Source organism: Canis lupus, chromosome 29, assembly GCF_011100685.1.
Source record: "Canis lupus familiaris isolate Mischka breed German Shepherd chromosome 29, alternate assembly UU_Cfam_GSD_1.0, whole genome shotgun sequence".
In the NCBI taxonomy this organism is placed as follows: Eukaryota; Metazoa; Chordata; class Mammalia; order Carnivora; family Canidae; genus Canis; species Canis lupus.
In genome coordinates, this window is record NC_049250.1 from 34,003,948 (window position 1) to 34,025,454 (window position 21,507).

At 32.3% G+C, this 21,507-nt stretch overlaps 1 protein-coding gene across 17 annotated transcripts in view; it reads left to right on the forward strand.

The window, feature by feature from the left end:
- CNBD1 (cyclic nucleotide binding domain containing 1) overlaps positions 1–21,507 on the forward strand; it is a 531,845-nt gene that overhangs the window by 367,154 nt on the left and 143,184 nt on the right. For 16 of the 17 annotated variants that reach the window (XR_005381188.1, XM_038579686.1, XM_038579692.1 and 13 more), the window contains 2 exons: positions 11,174–11,283; positions 12,857–13,007. The exons of the other annotated variant lie outside the window; for it this stretch is intronic. Coding sequence is in view for 15 of the 16 variants with exons in the window: in XM_038579686.1 (XP_038435614.1) it covers positions 11,174–11,283; positions 12,857–13,007 (261 nt within the window). In the remaining variant the exon portion in view is untranslated. The remainder of the gene's footprint in view (positions 1–11,173; positions 11,284–12,856; positions 13,008–21,507) is intronic. 17 annotated transcript variants of the gene reach the window in all.

The window sequence follows — 21,507 nt, forward strand, 5'->3', positions numbered from 1 at the left end:
ATAATATCAGTGAGTGCATTTTGGGAAAACAAAGATTATAAAGCATATATAACATATAATTATGCTTTTATAGAATTATTAACCTTTTCCTATATTTTTCTAGGCTTTTAATTCAGAAGCAAATAATATTTAGTATTTTGTCAAAGTTGAATACTGAGTTAACAGAACTCTTTTTTATTGGCCCTTATAAAATGAGCATATTCCATGTCAATAACAGTTTACATCCACGAAGGCAAAAGAAACAAAAGCAAAAATGAACTATTGGGACTTCATCAAGATAAGAAGCTTATGCACAGCAAAGGATACAGTCAACAAAACTAAAAGACAACCTACAGAATGGGAGAAGATATTTGGAAATGACCTATCAGATAAAGGGCTAGTATCCAAGACCCATAAAGAACTTATTAAACTCAACAGCAAAGAAACAAACAATCCAATTGTGAAATGGGCAAAAGACATGAAGAGAAATCTCACAGAGGAAGACATAGACATGGCCAACAAGCACATGAGAAAATGCTCCGCATTACTTGCCATCAGGGAAATACAAATCAAAACCACAATGAGATACCACCTCACACCAGTGAGAATGGGGAAAATTAACAAGGCAGGAAACCACAAATGTTGGAGAGGATGCGGAGAAAGGGGAACCCTCCTGCACTGTTGGTGGGAATGTGAACTGGTGCAGCCACTCTGGAAAACTCTGTGGAGGTTCCTCAAAGGGTTAAAAATAGACCTGCCCTACGACCCAGGAATTCACTGTTGGGGATTTACCCCAAAGATACAAATGTAATGAAACGCCGGGACACCTGCACCCCGATGTTTATAGCAGCAGTGTCCACGGTAGCCAAACTGTGGAAGGAGCCTCGGTGTCCATTGAAAGATGAATGGATAAAGAAGCTGTGGTCTATGTATACAATGGAATATTCCTCAGCCATTAGAAATGACAAATACCCACCATTTGCTTCAACTTGGATGGAACTGGAGGGTATTATGCTGAGTGAAATAAGTCAATGGGAGAAGGACAAACATTATATGGTCTCATTCATTTGGGGAATATAAATAATAGTGAAAGGGAATAGAAGGGAAGGGAGAAGAAATGGGTAGGAAATATCCGAAAGGGAGACAGAACATGAGAGACTCCTAACTCTGGGAAACGAACTAGGGGGGTGGAAGGGGAGGAGGGCGGGCGTGGGGGTGACCGGGTGGCGGGCACTGAAGGGGGCACTTGACGGGATGAGCACTGGGTGTTATTCTGTATGTTGGCAAATTGAACACCAATAAAAAATAAATTTATTATTAAAAAATAACAGTTTTAAGAGTTCTCAATTTTAGTGCAAGCATAATATATTCTATGACTTATTATAACTTATTTAAACATTTATCTTATGATTATCATTTAAGTTGGATAAAATATTATATGCTCAGTTTTGAATACTTAATGCAAGACTACCTAACTCTTTACCTGATTATTTCTCCTTAGGAAAAATTCTTGGAATTAGGAGTGTTTCATCAATGTATATAATTATATCATTCTTGACACATGCTGTAAGTTTACCTCTTATAAAAGTTCTAACAACTTTTTCATATGCTTGGCTTAGATTTTTATTAGGGTGTTAGCTTACACAAGACACTAACATGCAGAGGAATGGTGTGCCTTATATAACAAGAAGTGTCATGCCATCAATGGAGAAAGACTAGTTTAAAAAAAAATAAGTGTTAGAAAAGAATTTGTACATATGGGGAAAAAGATATTTAACTAGATATCATGTGACAAAAATAATTTAAAATCGATTAGTCATTAAGTCAAAAATAGAGATGACAATAGGAAATATATGGATATACAATTTACATTGAATGTTCTATATCTAAAAGTAATGAGATTAAAAAGAAAACAGTTTCAGAATAATTAACAAATAAGTATTATAAAAATAGTATACAACATATAGGAATACATTACTATTCCATTTTAAAAATCAAATGGGATTTATTATATCTCTAAATTTGTTTTGAAAAATACTAAAATATTAAAAACAACAATTTTCACATGTTTTTCAATTCAGAATGTTGTGCACAAAAATGAAGGCTGGATCATTAGTAGATATATTAAAGTATGCTTTTGCATGAATATATAGAGAGTGATTGAACTAATTTGAGTGTAAATAACCAATGTTCTGAAAGCATATAATAAAATAAATCTCTTTAGTTGAAAAATTTACCTACACTGGCCCAGATTACATTAACATATGTCAAGAGGAATATCTCCTGAATCAAAATTAATTATTGTGAAATTAATGAAGTAAATCATTATCTCAGATAATGAATAAATGTATGTGCTAGATACAAATGATGAATGCATCATACTATCCATGTACTTCCTTGGGCCAGTCCATTTAGTATGTGATTATTCATCTCTGAAATAATGCTGCCTAAGTAATTGAAATGAAATCAATGAAGGATGGTTAGGTAGTGTCAGAATGAAGTAACTAATCAGTGTATCATTGTTAAATGGACAATTACCATGATTAAATAGAATTTATGATTAAAATATATGATTGTCAGGTGAAAACTTATAAAACTTTTATTTTTCTACATAAATATGAAAATGATTTTCTTCTATTAGACTAATGCTATTTATGAAGCACTGTCTCTTGCAGATTAGGTTAGATTATCTCCTCAATCTTCTACAGAACTTTGTGAGATAAGGTTGTTTTGCCATTATGACTGAAAATTGTATTTTGATTCCAAATGTGAGACTAAATACAATGATTACTTTCAGAACACACAATATCCCACTGAAATAAAAAATATATACCTACTTATGTATTTAACTAACCATCCCTCTCCATATGTATGTGTGTGATCAAGATTAATCATTCTCTCTCTCTCTCTCTCTCTCTCTCTCTCTCTATATATATATATATATATATATATATATATCAAGATTAATCACAGTTCTGGGAAAAAACGATGATATCAGTAAAATCAGAAATATTTTTGGAAGATGATAATCACACAGTTCCTGTGTTATTTGAAATGTTTCCTTTTAAATGTTTCTATTTGCTTAGCATCAAGTTAGTCATTGGTAATGCTACTGAAATTCTTTGGTGATCAACATCTCTTTCACAGAAGAAAGGTCTCTGGATCTTCCAACTGATCCATATTTGCTCAATACTACTTTTTCTTGTGGAATTAACCTCTTAAAAATAACAATTATGCTTTGTTTATTCTGACTGTGACACTATAGTCAAATAAGGTCAAATGTCGTTCTTTTCCTTAAACTCTTTGACTACATCAACAAGAGTCAGTTTCTTTCCTTAAATCAATAAGTCATAGTTTGTACAAGAAGCAATAACTAATTTTGTGAAATACTAGGAAACATCACTTAAAATACCATAAAAAAATTCAACTATCCAGAAATAAACTAAGTGAGAAAAGTGCAAACCTCTTATGGTCCAAACTACACAACTTTTGGGAATGATATAAAGAAGACTTAGGGAATAGATATTATTTTTTAAAGGTTTTATTTATTTATTCATTTATGAAAGGCGTACATATATATAGAGAGACACACAGAGACACAGGCAGAGGGAGAAGGAGGCTCCATGCAGGGAGCCCAATGTGGGACTTGATCCTGGGACTCCAAGATCACACCCTGGGCAAAAGTAGGCGCTAAACTGCTGAGCCACTCAGGGATCCCAGGAATAGAAATTACATTGGAATATTTAACATTTAATTCCACCTAAACTAATATATTGACTTCAATAAATTGAATAGAATGCTAAAGAAATTATTGACAGAGTATCTTATGGGACTTGAAGCCCATAAATATCAGGGTTTTCAAGGACAAACTATATTGTTTGAATATTTTTTCAGCATCATAATTTTATCTGGAAAAGCTAAGACAGTATATTCCAAGGAAATTTTGGTAAAATTTCAACAGGAAAACTTTTCTCGCTGTAATTATAATAGTCTAATGTTAAAATAATTAAGAGTTTTGGAGCACAGCATCACAATAAAGTAATCATAAAAAACCTTTCATAACTTTATTATCAACTTACACATGACAGCAGGGACATTTCAAAGCAATGGGAATAGGATAGAATTTTCAACAATTGTTCTGGGACCTTTATACATATGAGATAAAAATTCTTACCTAAAGGGAGCCTGGGTGGCTCAGTCGGTAAACTAAGCATCTGCCTTTGGCTCAGGTCATGATCCCAGGGTTCTGTGATCTAGCCCCTCATTGGACTACCTGTCTTTCTTTCTGCCCCTCCCCCTGCTTGTACTCTCTCACTCTTGCTGTCTCTCAAATAACTAGAATTTTAAAAAAATTCTTACCTCATGCATTATTCAAATATAAATAATATGAAACATTTAAATTAAAAAATCTTACAAATATATTGAAACAAAATATGGGAATATTTTGTTAGTAATAATTGTCTCAATTTTGAGTTTATCAAAATTTTAACAGGTTTGATCACATATAAAATAGTAAACGTTATGTGGTGAAATTATAAATATAAGAAATTATAAAACATAAATATAAAAATGTAAATATGTCATTCTTAGGGCACTATAAGTAAATATTTGCAATGTATAAAATAATGAAGATTAAATAACCATACTCTATGTAGAATTACTACAAATAAATAAGAAAAGACAAAAAGCTCAGTATTAAAAATGGACAGCATATATGACCAAAATTCATTAAAATTATACAAATAGTAAATATATAAACAAATGGATCCTAACCCTCAGTAAATATCAAGGACATAACCATTGAAATAATTAGGTTTCATTTTCCAATTTATCAAAAATTTATCAGAATTTACTACTAGATGCTATATGAAAAACTTAATTCATTTTTTTCAGTTTCAAGTTTTTATTTAAATTACAATTAGTTAATATATGATGCAATATTAGTTTCAGGAGTAGAATTTAGTGATTCATTACTTAAATATGGCACCCAGTGCACATCACAACAAATGCCCTCCTTAATGATCATCACCTACTTATCCCATCCCCCGCCAATTCCCTTCCAGTAACCCTCAGTTTGTTCTCTATAGTTAAGGGTCTGTTTTATGGTTTTAAATTCCACAAATGAATGAAATCTTATGGTGTCTATCTTTCTTCAACTGAATTATTTTGCCTAGTGTAATACAGTCTAGCTCCATCCATATCATTGTAAAGGGCAAAATTCCATTCTTTTTGAAGGCTGAGTAATATTCAATTGTATATGTACATCACCTCTTCTTTATCCATTCATCCGTCGATGGACATTTGGGCTCTTTCCCTGATTTGGCTATTGATGTCCATGATTGGCTATATGTTGCTATAAACATCAGGATGCGTGTACCCCTTTGAATGTGTACGTTTATATTCTTTGAGTAAATACCTAGTAGTATAATTGCTGGATTGTAGTTCTATTTTTAACTTTCTGAGAAACTACCAAAATGTTTTCCAGAGTGGCTGCACAAGTTTGCACCCCCTCCAACAGTGTCAGAGGGTTCCCTTTTCTCCAAATCCCTGCCAACACCTATTGTTCCCTGTGTTGTTAATTTTAGCTGTTCTGACAGGTGTGAGGGGATATCTCATTGTAGTTTTGATTTGTCTTTTCCTGATGATGAGTGATGTTGAACATCTTTTCCTGTGTCCATTAGCTGAAAAGTTTAATTTATGGAAAATTTTGCACTTATCTGTGGATGTTCATAGGACATTTATTGTAGTATATTTTTAACTACCAAAACTTCGAACCATTTAAAAGCTTAACTCTAGGCAGCCCCGTTGGCTCAGCGGTTTAGTGCCGCCTTCAGCCCGGGGTGTGATCCTGGAGACCAGGAATCGAGTCCCACTACCGGCTCCCTGCGTGGAGCCTGCTTCTCCCTCTGCCTGTGTCTCTGCCTCTCTGTGTGTGCGTGTCTCTCATGAATAAATAAATAAATATTTTAAAAAAGAGAAACTATTTCAATATTAAAAAAAAGTTTAACTCTAGGAAAATGATTACATTCCCCTAAATTATGGTACCTCTACACCGTGGAGTCTGAAAAATAATGTTTATCTACACATACAGAAGTGGAAAGTTCACTAGAAAATATTGACAAAGATAAAAAAGAAATATTTTAAAAAGGTAATCAAAGCACAGAACAATATAAATGACATGATGTATTTATTTTAAAGTATGCATGTTAAGCTGATGAAACAGTCCTAACATACAGCACAATAGAACTCAAAGGAAATATTGTGGCAAACAAATGAGGCCTTATATATTGATACTAAGAATGAGAGTGAGAAAGGTGATTTTTAGGAACATATATGCACCAAAAAGCCTCAAAGAATATAAAGAAACCACCGATAGGCTTATAGAAAGGAACAAGTACCATAATCACTGTAGTTAACTGTTTATAGATAGCCCTCTGAGGAACCGATAGACCAAATAGTTTAAAATTGGAGACAATTAGAAACTGAACGTTACAAATAAATAATTCAAGCCAATAGATACATGTAGAACTCTATATATGAGATCCACTTAACCCCAGAATATAAGACATAAGCAATATTTACAAAAATACATTGCATATAGTGTTCACATAGAGTCAACAGCAAAATGTATTTAAATCTTAGAATTGGTTTTAAAAGGACAGCAATGGTATAGTCCAGTCATTTTAAAATGGAATTTTTTAAATAATCAAGATAACTCAGATAAGTTGATCTACCTCTCCCAAACTTATAAGAAAAATTTCTATCTTACAAAAGTCCTTTCAGAAATAACCTTTGTATACTTTACTATTTCCTGTATAATCACTTTACATTCTGTACCTGGTAATTCCAGAGTTTTTGGTATTTGGAAGTCGATACCTATAGTTTTGAGTTTATGATGACTCTTGCTCATGGCACTTTCTTTCCTTCAGTGAAAGCCCAGATATGCTTGAAATATCTGGAAAACTTGATCAAAATGTATATAATAATAGCATATTCATATATACCATTTACTGAGGGGTAGACACAGGTAAATATTATGTTGTATATTTACTGAAGTAATCCTTAAGTGTGAGGAGAACCAAATATTACAAAGCAGTGTTCCAAATTCAAATGAAAAGGCAAAACCAAATGTGTAATTCTGAAAGCACCAAGCTCACTAAAGCTCAAGTAACAAAAAGAGCAATATTAAATAAAAGACACGGTATATGTGAGGGAAGAATATGGAATTCCTTGAAGTATCATATACTTACACTTCCCCTATACATATGTGTGTTTTTGTGTGTGTGTGTGTATTCAAACCTCTGGTTTTGAGTATATATGTTTATATATATATATTTATATAGAATGTATGTATGTATGTATCTATTTATCTATCATCTATTTACTGAGGAAAAATGGAAAAGTGTAGATAATTCAAAGTTGGAGTTGATGGGAGTGCAAATTGGTGCAGCCACAATGGAAAACAGTATGAAGGCTCCTCAAAAAATTAAAAATAGAACTGTTTATGATACAGCAATTCCATATCTGAATGTTTATCCAAGGAAAGTGAAAACATTAATTCAAAAAGATATATGCACCCCTGAGTTCACTGGAGCATTATTTACAATGCCAAGATATAGAAAAAACTCCAGTGTCCATCCATTGGTAGATAAATGGACAAAAAAGATGTGTTTTCTATACATACAATGGAATTACCACCTAGCTATTAGAAAAGAATGAGGTGTTGTCATTTGCAACAACAGGAGCGGACCTTTTGGGGGTTATACTAAGCAAACTTAGAGGACAGAAATACTGTATGATTTTGCTTATGTGTAGAATCTAAAGAATAAATGAACAAACAAAACAAAACTCATAAATACAGAGAATACACTGGTTTCCAGAGGGGAGGGGGATTGGCGAACGGGGAAATGGGTGAACAGGATCAGAAAGCACAAACTTCTAGTTATAAAATAAGTTAAGTCATGATGTAATGTAAGCATGGTGACTATAGTCAATAACGTATTATAAGTTTGAAAGTTACTAAGGAAGTGGTACTTAAAAGTTCTCATCACAAGGAAAACAATTTGCAATTTGCAATTTTGTGTGCTGACTAGTAATTAGAGTTATTGTGATGATCATTTTGCAATGTATGCAAATGTTGAATCTTTATATTGTATACCTGAAACTAATATATAATATTGTGTACTACTTATACTTCAATAAAAAATAAAAAATAGCAGTACTATTCTTCTATATCATTCTTTTTCCAGTAGCCTAGTTTTACAAGGAAGACTAGTATTCATCCAGCTAATGCATATCTTGCTTGATGCTGTATCAGTCTCACAGATCCTCAGATACACTTCTGGTTCAAAACTGTGTTTTGGTCTGTTAGGCTAATGGGCTGGGGTTTATCTTAATTAAGAAGATGTCCTTTAACAATCTTTCTAATCACTAGTTTCCATTTAAACTGAGACCTTAACTGTCCCAGTGCTGATGCTAATAGCCAGTAAGAAATTATCCTTCTTATCATGGCTTCTGATCTGATAATTGGAATAAAATAGTTTATTGGACTTACGACTAGTTTCTAGCATATAATAAACAACTGAAATAAAAAGAACAATGCCTAATATTTAGTTTCTGTGAATCCTTCTGATTTTCTTCTCCTCCTTATTTACCTTAAGATAAAATCAAGTTTGTTCTTTTTATAATGGCCTGATGATTTCCAGTTTTAGGATATGTGTCTGAATTTTTGATGAGGAGCTTCAAAACCTAATTTTTAAATACACATCAACTTTAATTCCTGAGCATCAATGAATATGACCTTTAAACAATAATAAAATTTCATCTATCTAGTCCATGACTAAATCTTTTCACTTAATATTGTATTATAATCCTTTGAATCCTTTTATGTTGTCATTTTTATGTAACCCAAGAGGAAAGGGTATAGAGATGACAATATTAATCTTGACATCACTGACATAAGTTCTTTGTAATGGGAAGCAGCATCAGAGGCCAAATGAGTAAAAGTAGGAAACATAATGGCGGGGGGGAGGTGGGGAGGAGGATTAAGTCTTTACAGATAATTCATATGATTTTTTTCTAGTCAAAAATAGTAATATTTAAAATTTCTTACCTGATGTTGATCCACATTTTTTGTAATATTAAATTCAGACTACTTACCTAGATGAAAATGGTTTTTCTATATTGTCTTCATTCAGATTAACATTTGCTATGGTTATTATAAAGACCTGAGACAATTGCTCAGGTAACAAATATCTACTCTATGGAATGAGATGGCCTCATAGACTTTGCTGCCATAATTGGGCTTTTTCATTGTTGCCTTGCCTTCAATGCAAAGAAGAATTTCTACTGTCTTTATCCTCTTTGGTATTATGTATGCTTCCCTATGATCTATATAGGGCTTGACTTTCAAGAAAAGATTTACAGTGGTGCAGCTCCGAAAGTTTAAAATGATGGGCTTCTTTAGTGCCTACTTAAGTGCATCCTTTTCTCATAACAGTTACCAAGAAACTCTATGCCTTCCTTTATATACTACTGATTGACTAAAAGAAGTAAAACAGTTATATGATAGTCCCTACTATAACCTTTTCTCTACTATCATATGACCTTTTAGTAGAAAGATACTTTGCTTTTCAGAGTAGGATCTATGAGAAAATTTCTTCTTGTCTATACAATTTACACATAATTTTACAGACCTACTTTACTTTCATATCTCAAGAAAATTTATAGTATCAATGTTTAGCTGTAAGAAATACAATATAAGAGAGAAGTGTTACCATAAAATTTTATTTAAGCAAAATAAATGATTGGTGACAGTAGAATAACCTTTTAATATTTTAATTATAAACTTTGAGCTCTGAATATTATATGAGGAAAAGGAGATGGCATATTCTCATAAACATGTCAACAAAGTAATTGAAATGTCACTTGATTTATCTTAAAAGTATTTTACATTATTTGCTGGCATTCGCTTTTTTGCTTATGGTAAATTATATTTACCAATTGTCACCTTGTTCTTTTTTTAACCATAATTTTTGAAGAGATATACTATTCTCTAGCTTATTTTTCAATATAATCAATATTTTTTCTCATGTTGATAAATGCTTTTCTACACTATGAGAATGCTTTTGAATAATTGAAAATGTTTTTAATTGTCTACTTTATAAAATCACAAGAAAGATACACATGTATCTTTATATTTATATTATAATTTTTGAGTTTGGAATTTTCAGAAAAAATATTGAAATGTTTTAGAATGAACAAAGCTAAAATTGAATTTGAAATAGTTAATTTTAAATTATATTAGTTATAAATCCAATTGATTTTATTTAAATTACATTATGTTGATAAATCTCATGTTATATAGATCAAATGTTTTTTATTTACATTGCTTTTTAATCCATTGATAGTTGTAAAGATATTATCCAGTTCACCTTCAAGTATATCTTGGCCTTAGTGTGGCTTCACAAATTTGAGAAAATAATAATTATAATAATAATAATATGTTTTGTTACATAATATTTTATGCCAGACCTTAAGGGAAGTACTCAATACACACTTAATTACCATGAGTCAAGTATAGAACAAGGATTCCCAATTTTGCCATTTTAAAGATGAAAAGCTTGAAGCTCAGAGAAGTTCTATAATTTACTTAGGGTCACTTGTGAAGTGGGACAGTAGAGTTTTAAACCAGGACAATATGGCCTCAAAGCCTTTGCTTTTAGCTACTGCTATCTTTAGTAGAATGCCAGTCCTAGCTCAAGGCACAGCCTCCAGAGAGCCAAAAGTTAAATACTCAGGGATTCTGTGAACTGGTTGTTAAGCCACTAGCAATTTGAAGTTAGCCACGGAAGGGATATTTTCACCATAAAAATCAGCAAATACTACAAATTGGGACTTGATGCACACTTTCATTTCCTCCACCTGACAGTTTACTAGCATACCATTGCCCCTACTACCAAAGTCTTCTCAATATTTACCTATACATTAGGTTACAGATATAAATAACAGATGTAAATTTTTTATCATTTGCTGAGTATTGCCTATAAACTGCTAGCCATTAACAAATTTGCCATTAAAAAAAAGAAATTTGCCATTAATAGTTCTGAATTAAATATGTCATCTTTTATTGTCATATCTAAAATAATTTTTTTGTAGAGAAGAGTGTGTAATGAATTATCTCTTTTATTTTCAGTGATAGTGGAAAGTGGAAAGATAATTTCTTTTGTGGCCTATATCAATTCTGGATATTGTAACATTTATAGAAATATTGTAGGACTTACGAAACTAGAACCAAAAAAAGCGGTAAGTTTTAAACCTATATATTCTCTTTAGTCATAATTGAATCTAGCCTAATTATTGAACATTTGCTATTTGTTTGTCTTCTTTTGTTAAATTTCTGTTCAATTTTTTGGACTAATTTTTTTTTTGTTTCTTTTCTTTTTACTGAGTTGTAAGTTGTAAGAAAGTAAGTTACATTATATAGAGTTGTAAGACAGGAATGACCAAAAAACACATTAGAGATGCTTAATATCTTTATTCCCCAGAGAAATGCAGATTAAAACCACAAGTTCCCACTTTAAGTATATCAAATTGGCTAAAATACACTTAGCATATGACCCAGAAATTCCACACTAGATATTTACTAAAGAGAAATAAAAATACACATTTACAAGACATCCCACATGGATCTTGATAAGCCAAAAAACTGTAAATAATCCCAATGTCCATGGACACTTGTATGGATATAAATGTTGTGATATCTTCATACAATGGAATGCCATACTTCAATAAAGAGAACTAATGCATTCAAGAATATATATGAAGCTCAAAGCATTAGGCTGAGCAGAACCATCAAACCCAAAAGAGTGCAGTCTATATGATGCCAGGTTTATGAAGTTCTAGAACAGGCACAGAAAGAACACTAATGCAGAGTGATAGAAAAGTTAGAGCTAATCCTTTTTGGATTGGTCAAACAGTCTTCAATAGCATTCAGTTCAATATGTAAAATAAACTTCATTGAATTCTGCTACATGAATTATATTCAGTAGGAAGATTTGTCATTTATACAAGTGGCAATTCTTCAAGTTAGATATTGTCTTTTGACCCCAGGATACTTAGTAAAGGTTTCTCCTGCTCTGAGTTCCTGTCATCATCCTACTCTGAGAGCTATTATGCTTTTAGATTTTGTTTGTTTGTTTGTTTGTTTTGTTTCTTATTTTGCTGTTCATCAACTACTCCCCATTTCATGCTGTAGAGAATTCCCAGAAAAGGTAATTTGGAGTGTTGCCTTTTTCTCCAGAATCATGCATACTAAAAACCTGTAGGTCCTTTTCCACTGTTTCCAATTTGGAATTAAATCGCTAGTTCCCTGAGTCAAACTCACTTTCCATGTTTCTTTTTTATTTAAACAAGAAACTCTGGATGGAATTCCATCTGTGGCCATTAATTCCATCAATTCTGGTCCTGGCACTCTGTGCTTATTTTCTTATTCACAATTAATCCAACAAATGTGCCTTGCGACTGAGGCTAACAAATGTTAGATCACAAAACATACAAAGCTGAGCTAGGACCTTGAAAAATGGAATGAGCTCAATGTTTGCTAAACATCTTAGTGGATTAAAAAATAATTTGCAGGTCACTGAATGACGGTACTTTTAATTACCTTAGATATGCTGAAGTTATTTATCAATTTACTATGGTTCTAATATAATTAAATACATATATACATAACTGTTTTCTCTGACTTTATTGAAATTGCAATTTATATTAAATACCGTATACCAAAATGATTTATGAACAGTGAATTTTTTATAGTAACAGTATCCATTGTATGAAAGTAGTTTCATTGAATATCAATTATCTGTCTCTCTTACAGAAAAAAATTAAAAAACTTGTTTGTATGGGTAAACTTAAGGAAAAGGAGTCCTTTGGTGAGATTAGTGTTCTTCTTCAAGTTCCTTTCACATGTACTATAATTACTGGAAAAGAGGTTGAGATGGCAATCATTGAAGATAAGGACCTATTTGGTAAATACACACATGTCTTTTATGCCATTTTATTTGATGAAGTTTTGACAAGCATGGATATATTTCACAGAAAGATATGGACATTCAAGAGTAGGTGTATATATATGTATTTACAGAAAGAATATATCTATACATAGTCCCCTTTAACATTTCCATTTCTGTCAGATTTAATTGTGCTACTTTTAGGAAGTATTAACATATTTCAAAACACTTTGATTTGAAAATAATAAAGTATCTGCTCATTCCCAAGTTACCATTAATAGCATCATTCCTTCCTTCCTTTTATGAAACATCTTTTGGTTTTTCATCTCTACAATTTTTGCTTCTATGCTTCTGATTCAGGTCAAGAGTGTGCTCTCTTCTAATGTTTAATCTATACCAAGTGTATGTGAAGAATCATGGCTTCTAGCATTTAAGCCTTTATCTGAAATTCTAGCATTAGCAGTATTAAAAGAGTAATCATGCAGCCACCTGTGTTTGGTCCTCCAAACATTATACTCAAATAGGAAATGCAATTGAGTATGAAGGATAAATGAATAGGGATTAATAAGTGATGACAACAGGATATTTAAGAAAAATATAGTTTTTTTGTATAATAAAACTAATAATATCAACCATTAGATAAAGGATAAAAGAGGAAAAATTCATAAAAATTAACATGGGTGAGAAATTTCCTTTAAATAAACTCAATTAGAAACATTCCTGTGATCATCCATGTATGATTGACTAAATCCCCTTATCCTGATTTTCAAGTTTTGTTTATGTTTTTTAAAGAATATGTACTCTCTATCTGCTTGACTGTGATTTTGCTTAAATTTAAACTCATATATACATTTTTTTAATTTATAAATTTGAAATAGCATTGATTAATTTTCTTCGTTTCTGTGACATTCAAATACAACCCCCAAGGTAAATGTGACTTAAAAATTAATACCAACCATCAATTAAAATTACAATATTCTCACTTGATATAGGCTAAGTTTTTCTTTTCCTGTACTAATTACATTAACTGGTGCAAGGCAAATACACTGTGGACTCTTTTATGTAAATCAACATTTCACACATGAAAGTACCTCTTTGAAGCATGTATTAGAATATTCTTTGCTGTCTGGCAACCTAAAATTAAAATAGATGGTATAGTATAAGTTTAGTTGTGTTTTGTATGTGTGGTGTATGCTTAATATTTCTTTCTATATGCTTTGTTCATTTGAGGCTGAGTTTTAAAGCTACTGACACGTTGTGTGCCTAATTAAACATTTCCTAAACAGAAATGTTCTTAAGGGTTATATTTTGCTTGTTTTTCCAAAACTTATAAGAAAATAAAATATTTTACAGTTGACCCTTAAACAGCATAGATTTGAACTGTGTGGATCCACTTATACATGGATTTTTTTGATAATTACAGTACTGAAAAATGTATTTTATCTCCCTTATGATTTTATTAATAACATTTTCTTTCCTGTAGCTTACTTTATAAAATATATATAACATACAAAATATGTATTAATTGCTTGATATTAGTAGTTTAGTTTGGGGAAGTCAGAAGTTATACATGGATTTTTGACTGCTCAGGGGTTTGCGCCCCAGCCCTTGCTATTCAAGGATCAACTGTATTTAATTTGAGTCTTTTTTTTTAAAGATTTTTTTTTATTTATTTAAGAAACCGAGAAAGAAAGAAAGAAAGAAAGGAGAGAGACAGAGAGTTCAAATGGGGGGAGCATCAGAGGGAGAAAGAGAGAAGCATACTTCCTGCTGAGCATGGAGCCCAACGCAGGGCTCAGTCTCAGGACCCTGAGATAATTATCTGAGCTGAATTCAAGAGTCCGATGCTCAACCAAATGAGCTGCCCAGGCATCCCTAATTTCAGAGTCTTAAAAAAATATATTTTATTTATTTATTCATGAGAGACACAGACAGGCAAAGACACAGGCAGAGGGAGAAGCAGGCTTCATGCAGGGAGCCTGAAGGACTTGATTCCAGGGACTCCAGGATCACGACCTGAGCTGAAGGCAGATGCTCAACCACTGAGCCACCCAGGTGCCCCAGAGTCTTTTTATTCTACATTCTAATTATTTCATATTTTATTTCAACAAAGTAAAAAAAAATATATATATATATATATGAAACTAAATTTTTTTTCAAACTATTTATAAGAGACACAGAGAGAGAGTCAGAGACTTAGGCAGAGGGAGAGGCAGGCTCCATGCAGGGAGTCTGATGTGACTCGATCCCAGAACCCCAGGATTACACCCTGGGCCAAAGGCAGACATTCAACCACTGAGCCACCCAGGCTTCCTAGAAGCTAAATCACTTTAATGAGAAATGTAATGGTCAGTTTTCCTGAAGAATCATCTCCACACATGAACAATGTTCCTTATTTTTGCATTTTCATATTACTTCATTGTGTTTCCATCTATCCTGCTATTTATTATCTGAAATATGAATCCATCTCTGTAAAATAGCATAGGGGAGGACTTAAGTGAAAGTAAAATGTTCCTTAAAATATACCAAGGTGATGACAAATTAGAAGCATTAAAGTAGAATAATAAACATGTGCTATCTTGCAATCAGGATGTAATACCATTATTAGCTGGTGTATTATATTGGTGATAGGGATAATTGTTTATATTTGAAGTTGTCTGTTAAAAGATAGACAAAAACTAATAAAACCAATTTGCTCCAACAGAATTCTCAGCCATATGTGGATTACATGGCCTGCACTTTCTAATTTATCAAAAATTGTTAAATATACTATTTCTTTTTAGAATTATAAATTGCATTACTGGAAAACCAAGTTAAAGTTCATGTCTTTTCTTAGGTATACAAGTCACATTCTCTCTATTTGTTACCATATAAATCACATTGAATGACCCAGTTTATCAACAATATTTAGTAAATACCTAATGGGAACAATGAATTCACTAAACTTATACCTTGGGGATAGGCAGAACAGAATTTAAGAAACACAAGAGATTGCATAAATGTGAAATACTTTATCTGGAGAATTATATATACAACTATCTATATGCAATCCTAAGGAGCCATGCAATAATTAGTTTTGAAGTATTTAAAAATACTTAAAGAGTGATTTCTTTGTTATTGCGGGTTATTAACTTTTGGAAAATAGGAAATAACTTGTTTTACAACCTATGTACATGCTTCTCAGACATTACCTAGAACATCTAAATAAAAATGGGACTAGAATTATTAAGTTTTAGTAAATATATACTTTTTTATATAATGCCACTGAGAATATAGTTTATCAGATTGTCATTTTTATGAAAGTAACATGTGTTTGTTTAGAGTCAGACTTTATACCTCAAGTCATTTAGATTAAAATTATGAATACCAAATATTTTAATTTTATTGGTATCTGAAATTCTCCTCCTACCCTAAAACAAGTATACTACTTTTGTAATGAGAAAGAATTGCTTTTAATATTAAAAAATGAATTACCATTGTTTTTAATTATATCTCAATTCAATCATTACTGGGCAGCCTAGGTGGCTCAGTGGTTTAGCGCCGCCTTCGGCCCGGGGCATGATCCTGGAGACCCGGGATCGAGTCCCATGTCAGACTCCCTGCATGGAGCCGTTTCTCCCTCTGCCTGTGTCTCTGCCTCTCTCTCTCTCTCTCTCTGTCTCTCATGAATGAATAAATAAATAAAGTTTATTAAAAAAATTTAACCATTACTGAAAAAATTAAGGATAGCTATAGATTTAAGTTGTCTTTCTTAAAAGGAAATTTTCAATTCCACGGTGACATTGCTACAAACTATGTAGCTGTTTGTACATAGTTTTTAACAGAAAGAATGTTTTTAAATAGAAAGAATGTCCAAAGACTTTTATCTTTGATAATTATTCTCTTAATCAAAAGCCTAGGAAACTAGATTTTTTACTATAGATAGATCTTTTAGACATTTCAGAAGCAATGATTACATTCTTATCGAAAAGATCTACTTCCCAGTACATCGGTATTTCTCCTTGCTGAGGCAGGTTCTAACCAAGTGTCTCCTTGAAACAATGCTCATCAAAAGTACTTATACTTATGGACAATTTGCCAGAGTAAATATGCTTCCCTTTCCTTTGTTTTTTGGTTTTGCTTTTTAATAAAATTTTGATATAAAAATACATTTCCAAGTTAAAAATAAAGATGACACTTAGAAATATTTATTCTCTTATGAATCTTCTTTTACTCATTACTAATATTGTTGAAAGAAAAAATGCTAATTAATTTGAATAAATTTTGTTTTATTTTAGTTTTTATGCACAAAATTTTGAGTGAAAAATTATATTTCATATAACTTTCTTGTATTATTTTATTCCATTATGTATTTTATAAATATATTGAAGAACTGTTTTGTTAACGATAAAACCAGCCAAATATATTGAACCTCTTGCAGACAATTAAAAGTAGTTCTTACTTGAGGAAATTAGTTTATCTTATTGAAATATCACAAAAGATCATGAAACAATAATGTATCTTATTTTGATTGATGGAGATCCATTTTCCTCAGTCCTCAAAACCATCTATTGGAATTTAAAGGAGCATAATAGCATTCCTTTCATTTGCCTGAATTCTAAAGCAAATGATAACAGGACAAAAGAATAGAGTAGAAGGGGTGCCTGGGTAGGCTCAGTCTGTTAAGTGGCTACCTTTGGCTCTGGTCATGATCCAAGGATCCTGGAATTGAGCCCATGTCTAGCACCCTGCTTAGTAGGGAATCTGCTTCTCCCTCTGGACCCCTCCATGTGGGTGCTGGTATGCTCTCATTTTCTCTCAATTAAATAAATAAAATATATTAAAAATAAAGAAGAAAAGGGAGATGAAAATAGCACCTTTATTGTTGATAAAAATTGAAGAATGTAGTTTATGTCTGCAGACTAGAGTCTTAATCCCGAATCCCAAAATTCACCTGGATTACCTACTGAGTCATTGGTAATGCTAGACCACTAGATGTCTCCTCACACAGGAGATAGGATAGGGCTATGGAAAAGCCAAAAGAAACATCCTTCTTGGTAAGTAGGCTGGACCCAAAGGGAAGGTGAAGAGGAAATGTTAGAACTCAGTATCTCAATCTTTGTTCCAGGCTAGGAATGATTGACATGGCAGAAAGAGGCTGAGAATGTTAAATTTTTCACTGTCCTGCTTCCTGAAGAAATCAACAATAATGTATTTCCTCAAATACTCTGTAGGAATCCCCAAATCCACTGGGCTGTTGTGTTGGACACTAGATCACACCATTTCATTGCATTCTACTGTGTGACATGTACACTCCTAGACTTTAGCAAACTTGTAGTACTACCAAATTCTATCGATTCTCTCTCCTAAATACTTCCTTAAATTTCTTTCCTCATCTTTATGTCAAATGCCATATCTCAGCTGATAGTTTAATCATCTTTTACTTAAGTTTCCAGTAGCCACTTAATATGTCTCCCTTCTCTGGCTTTATCATTTCTAATCCATTATTCACACAGTCCCCAATTAAACTCACTGCAATGCAAATCTGTTACTTTCCTCCCAACTCGAAGCCTTTTACTGACTCTCATCATCTATGACAGGGCTTCTTAATATCTTCATCATGGAATACATAAAAATATAATATTTTAAAGAAATTTAGGGTAAATACAGTAAGATATTATCTTCCTAATCTAAATTGTGACCTATCAGACTCTCTGCATCTCAATCCCTTTAGCTGCACCAGGACTGAGGAGATCGGTAACTCTGTGCACCTTAAACCTTTTGTTATATACTGATTGAGAAGCTCTGAGTTGTGTAGAAAAGTTGAAAGTTCTTTTTTTTTTTTTTTTTTTTAAGTTGAAAGTTCTTAAGAGAGCTTAAGATCCACTGCAGTATGGGCTCTGCCAAACTACTTATCTCTTCATTCTCATTGCCTAACTGTCCAGCAATATCAAACTAAGTATAATTTCCAGAAAATGTTTTATGCTTCTAAGCCCTTTGTCTATTCTATTGCATTTCTCTGAAATCAGTTTTCTCTCCTTAACCAACTGGAAAACCAATTTTTTTTCCAGCTGGGAAGCCATTATTTATACTTCTAAATTCCAAATATTAGAACTTACTCATTTCCAGGAAAGTGTTCCTTATAAACATGCCTCTTGCTACACATACTAGTGTTTTATTTTATGTCTACACATCTGCTTTTCCTAATAAACTTTGAACTCAAAACACAATCTTCACAATAAATGCTTAGTAAATGACAGAACATTACAGAGTCCTTCTTTGTTCAGTTGTACTGATGATTTTAGATCATCTTGACCTTTGGCACATTAACACTCATTTAAAATACACAATGAATACTTTACCTAATATCATTCATTGTTTTACATATTCCTTTTTAGAACTATTATTACACAATTTCCAGTTCAATCACTATTTATTCCTTATCCTGCTAATTTCTTTAGGTCAAAGAATATGCCATTGTTAATTTTTGTATCCCATAGCAAATAGATTCTTTCTGGATAGTCAATACTTTTTAATATTTTTTTCACAAACCCACTGATTTCCAAATACTCGTTAACTCTTGTTTGGTTTTCTGGTTGAGGGTTACTATTTACAGTGTCTGCAAGATGGATTTTTTTGGAAGATCATGTCATGGAGAAAAGAACCTATAATTTAATGTTGATAACACTAAAATTCAAAGAACAACAGTTCTTTGTTACATGATACTTTATTTGTCTACAAATAAATGGTCTACTTTATTTTTGATACTCCTATATCAATAATCTATCCCATTATTAAAATTCCCAAACTTTTATATAGTTAACTCCTTCAAGTTTATAATTTAATTTCAGTTAGTTAATATACAGCGTGATATTGGTCTCAGGTGTACAATAGAGTGATTCAACACTTCTACACAACACCTGTTGCTCACCACCACCAATGCTCTCCTTGATTTCCATCACCTATTTCACCTATCTCCCCACCCATCTCCCTTCTGGTAAACCATCAGTTTGTTCTCTATAGTTAAGAGTCTGTTTCTTTGTTTGCCTCTCTCTTTTTCCCTTTGCTTATTTATTCTGTTTCTTAAATTCCACATATGAGTGAGCATACAGCAAAATTCTTAATGATTTAAGTTCAATCAACTCACATATGGTACTTTTTTTATATTTCCAGAACAAGTTTTCTTTGTGGGTGAGGTGGTATGTTTCCTTTTTAAAAACAGTGTAATCTATGATATTTTCCCCTTTCCTAGATTCCCAGAAAGAACAATGTCAGCTTTGCCTTTAATTGTGGTAACTTCTCTTACCTAGATAAATTCACATTAGTATTTCTTCCTTTTCCCTCTATTTTCTATTTCTACATCTTTAATCATTTTTAGTTATGATTATATATTTACCCTATGCAAGATTCTTTCTTAGTTGATATGTTATAAATTTTTAAAATATGTAGCGATTAAGATATATGACATAGAAGTAGATAGATTTCATCTTTCAATAATAAAGAAAAGCAGAGCTTACTTATTCTTTTTATTAATGGGTTTAAATATTGGCTGGTATTTTTTTCTCAAGAAAAAAGCAAGTGTTATTGGAAACTACACTTTTCTAAAGATGGCGATTAATAACCTGTAATACCTCTACTAACCCAGAATTATAGAAGTATCAGCTCAGTGGATTTAGGTTAAGCCACCAGCCATGTAGGTGTTGTTGAAATAGGTAGTTGACCCTGACTACAAATAACGAAGTTTGAAATGTAGCCAAGCAGAATTTTGGTTGTAAGGCATCATCACAAGCAGAATGAATGAATGCATCTCTTGCTTGCCTGAACATGAAGCATTTTGATAACAATAATTAGTTCAATTTTAGTCCTTAATCTTCACAGATTTGATTCTTCAATCTGTAACCATATGAAGCCTTAATCACGAGTTTATTTTCAGCAAGGAATTTGAATGACAAGTCATGTAAAATTGTAGTTAATGTATTATATTTACTTAGAAAATGTTTTGTATACTTCAAATTTGTAATTGCCTGTAAATAAAAGAAAATTATTGTAAATTTTTGGCTAATAGGAAATTACCAAGCCATTCAGAGTGCCTCACTAGTTTAGCAGACAATACAATATTAATCGGATATGAAGTTCAAAAGAAAGACTGATGAAAACCCAGTATTTCTTTTTTTTTAAGTTTTATTTATTTATTTGAGAGAGAGAGCAAGGGAGAGTGAGTGCAAGTGAGAGAGAGCATATATGCGAGAAAGTGAGCACTAGTGGGGGAAGAGGCAGAGAGAGAGAGAGAGAAGCGGGTCCCCACTGAGCAGGGAGCCCAACCAGAAGAAGAGGAGCTCAATCCCAGAACCTTGAGATCATGACCTGAGCCAAAGGCAGACAGACACAACAGACTGAGCCCCCCAGGCACTCCAAAAATCCAGTATTTTTTATGCATTTTTAGAACTAGTTCACATAAAACTTCAGGTCAAGTTTCTCTCTAAACCCTATGCCTCAATATATTTAGAGACTCCAAATCTATGTTATACACCTATGTGAC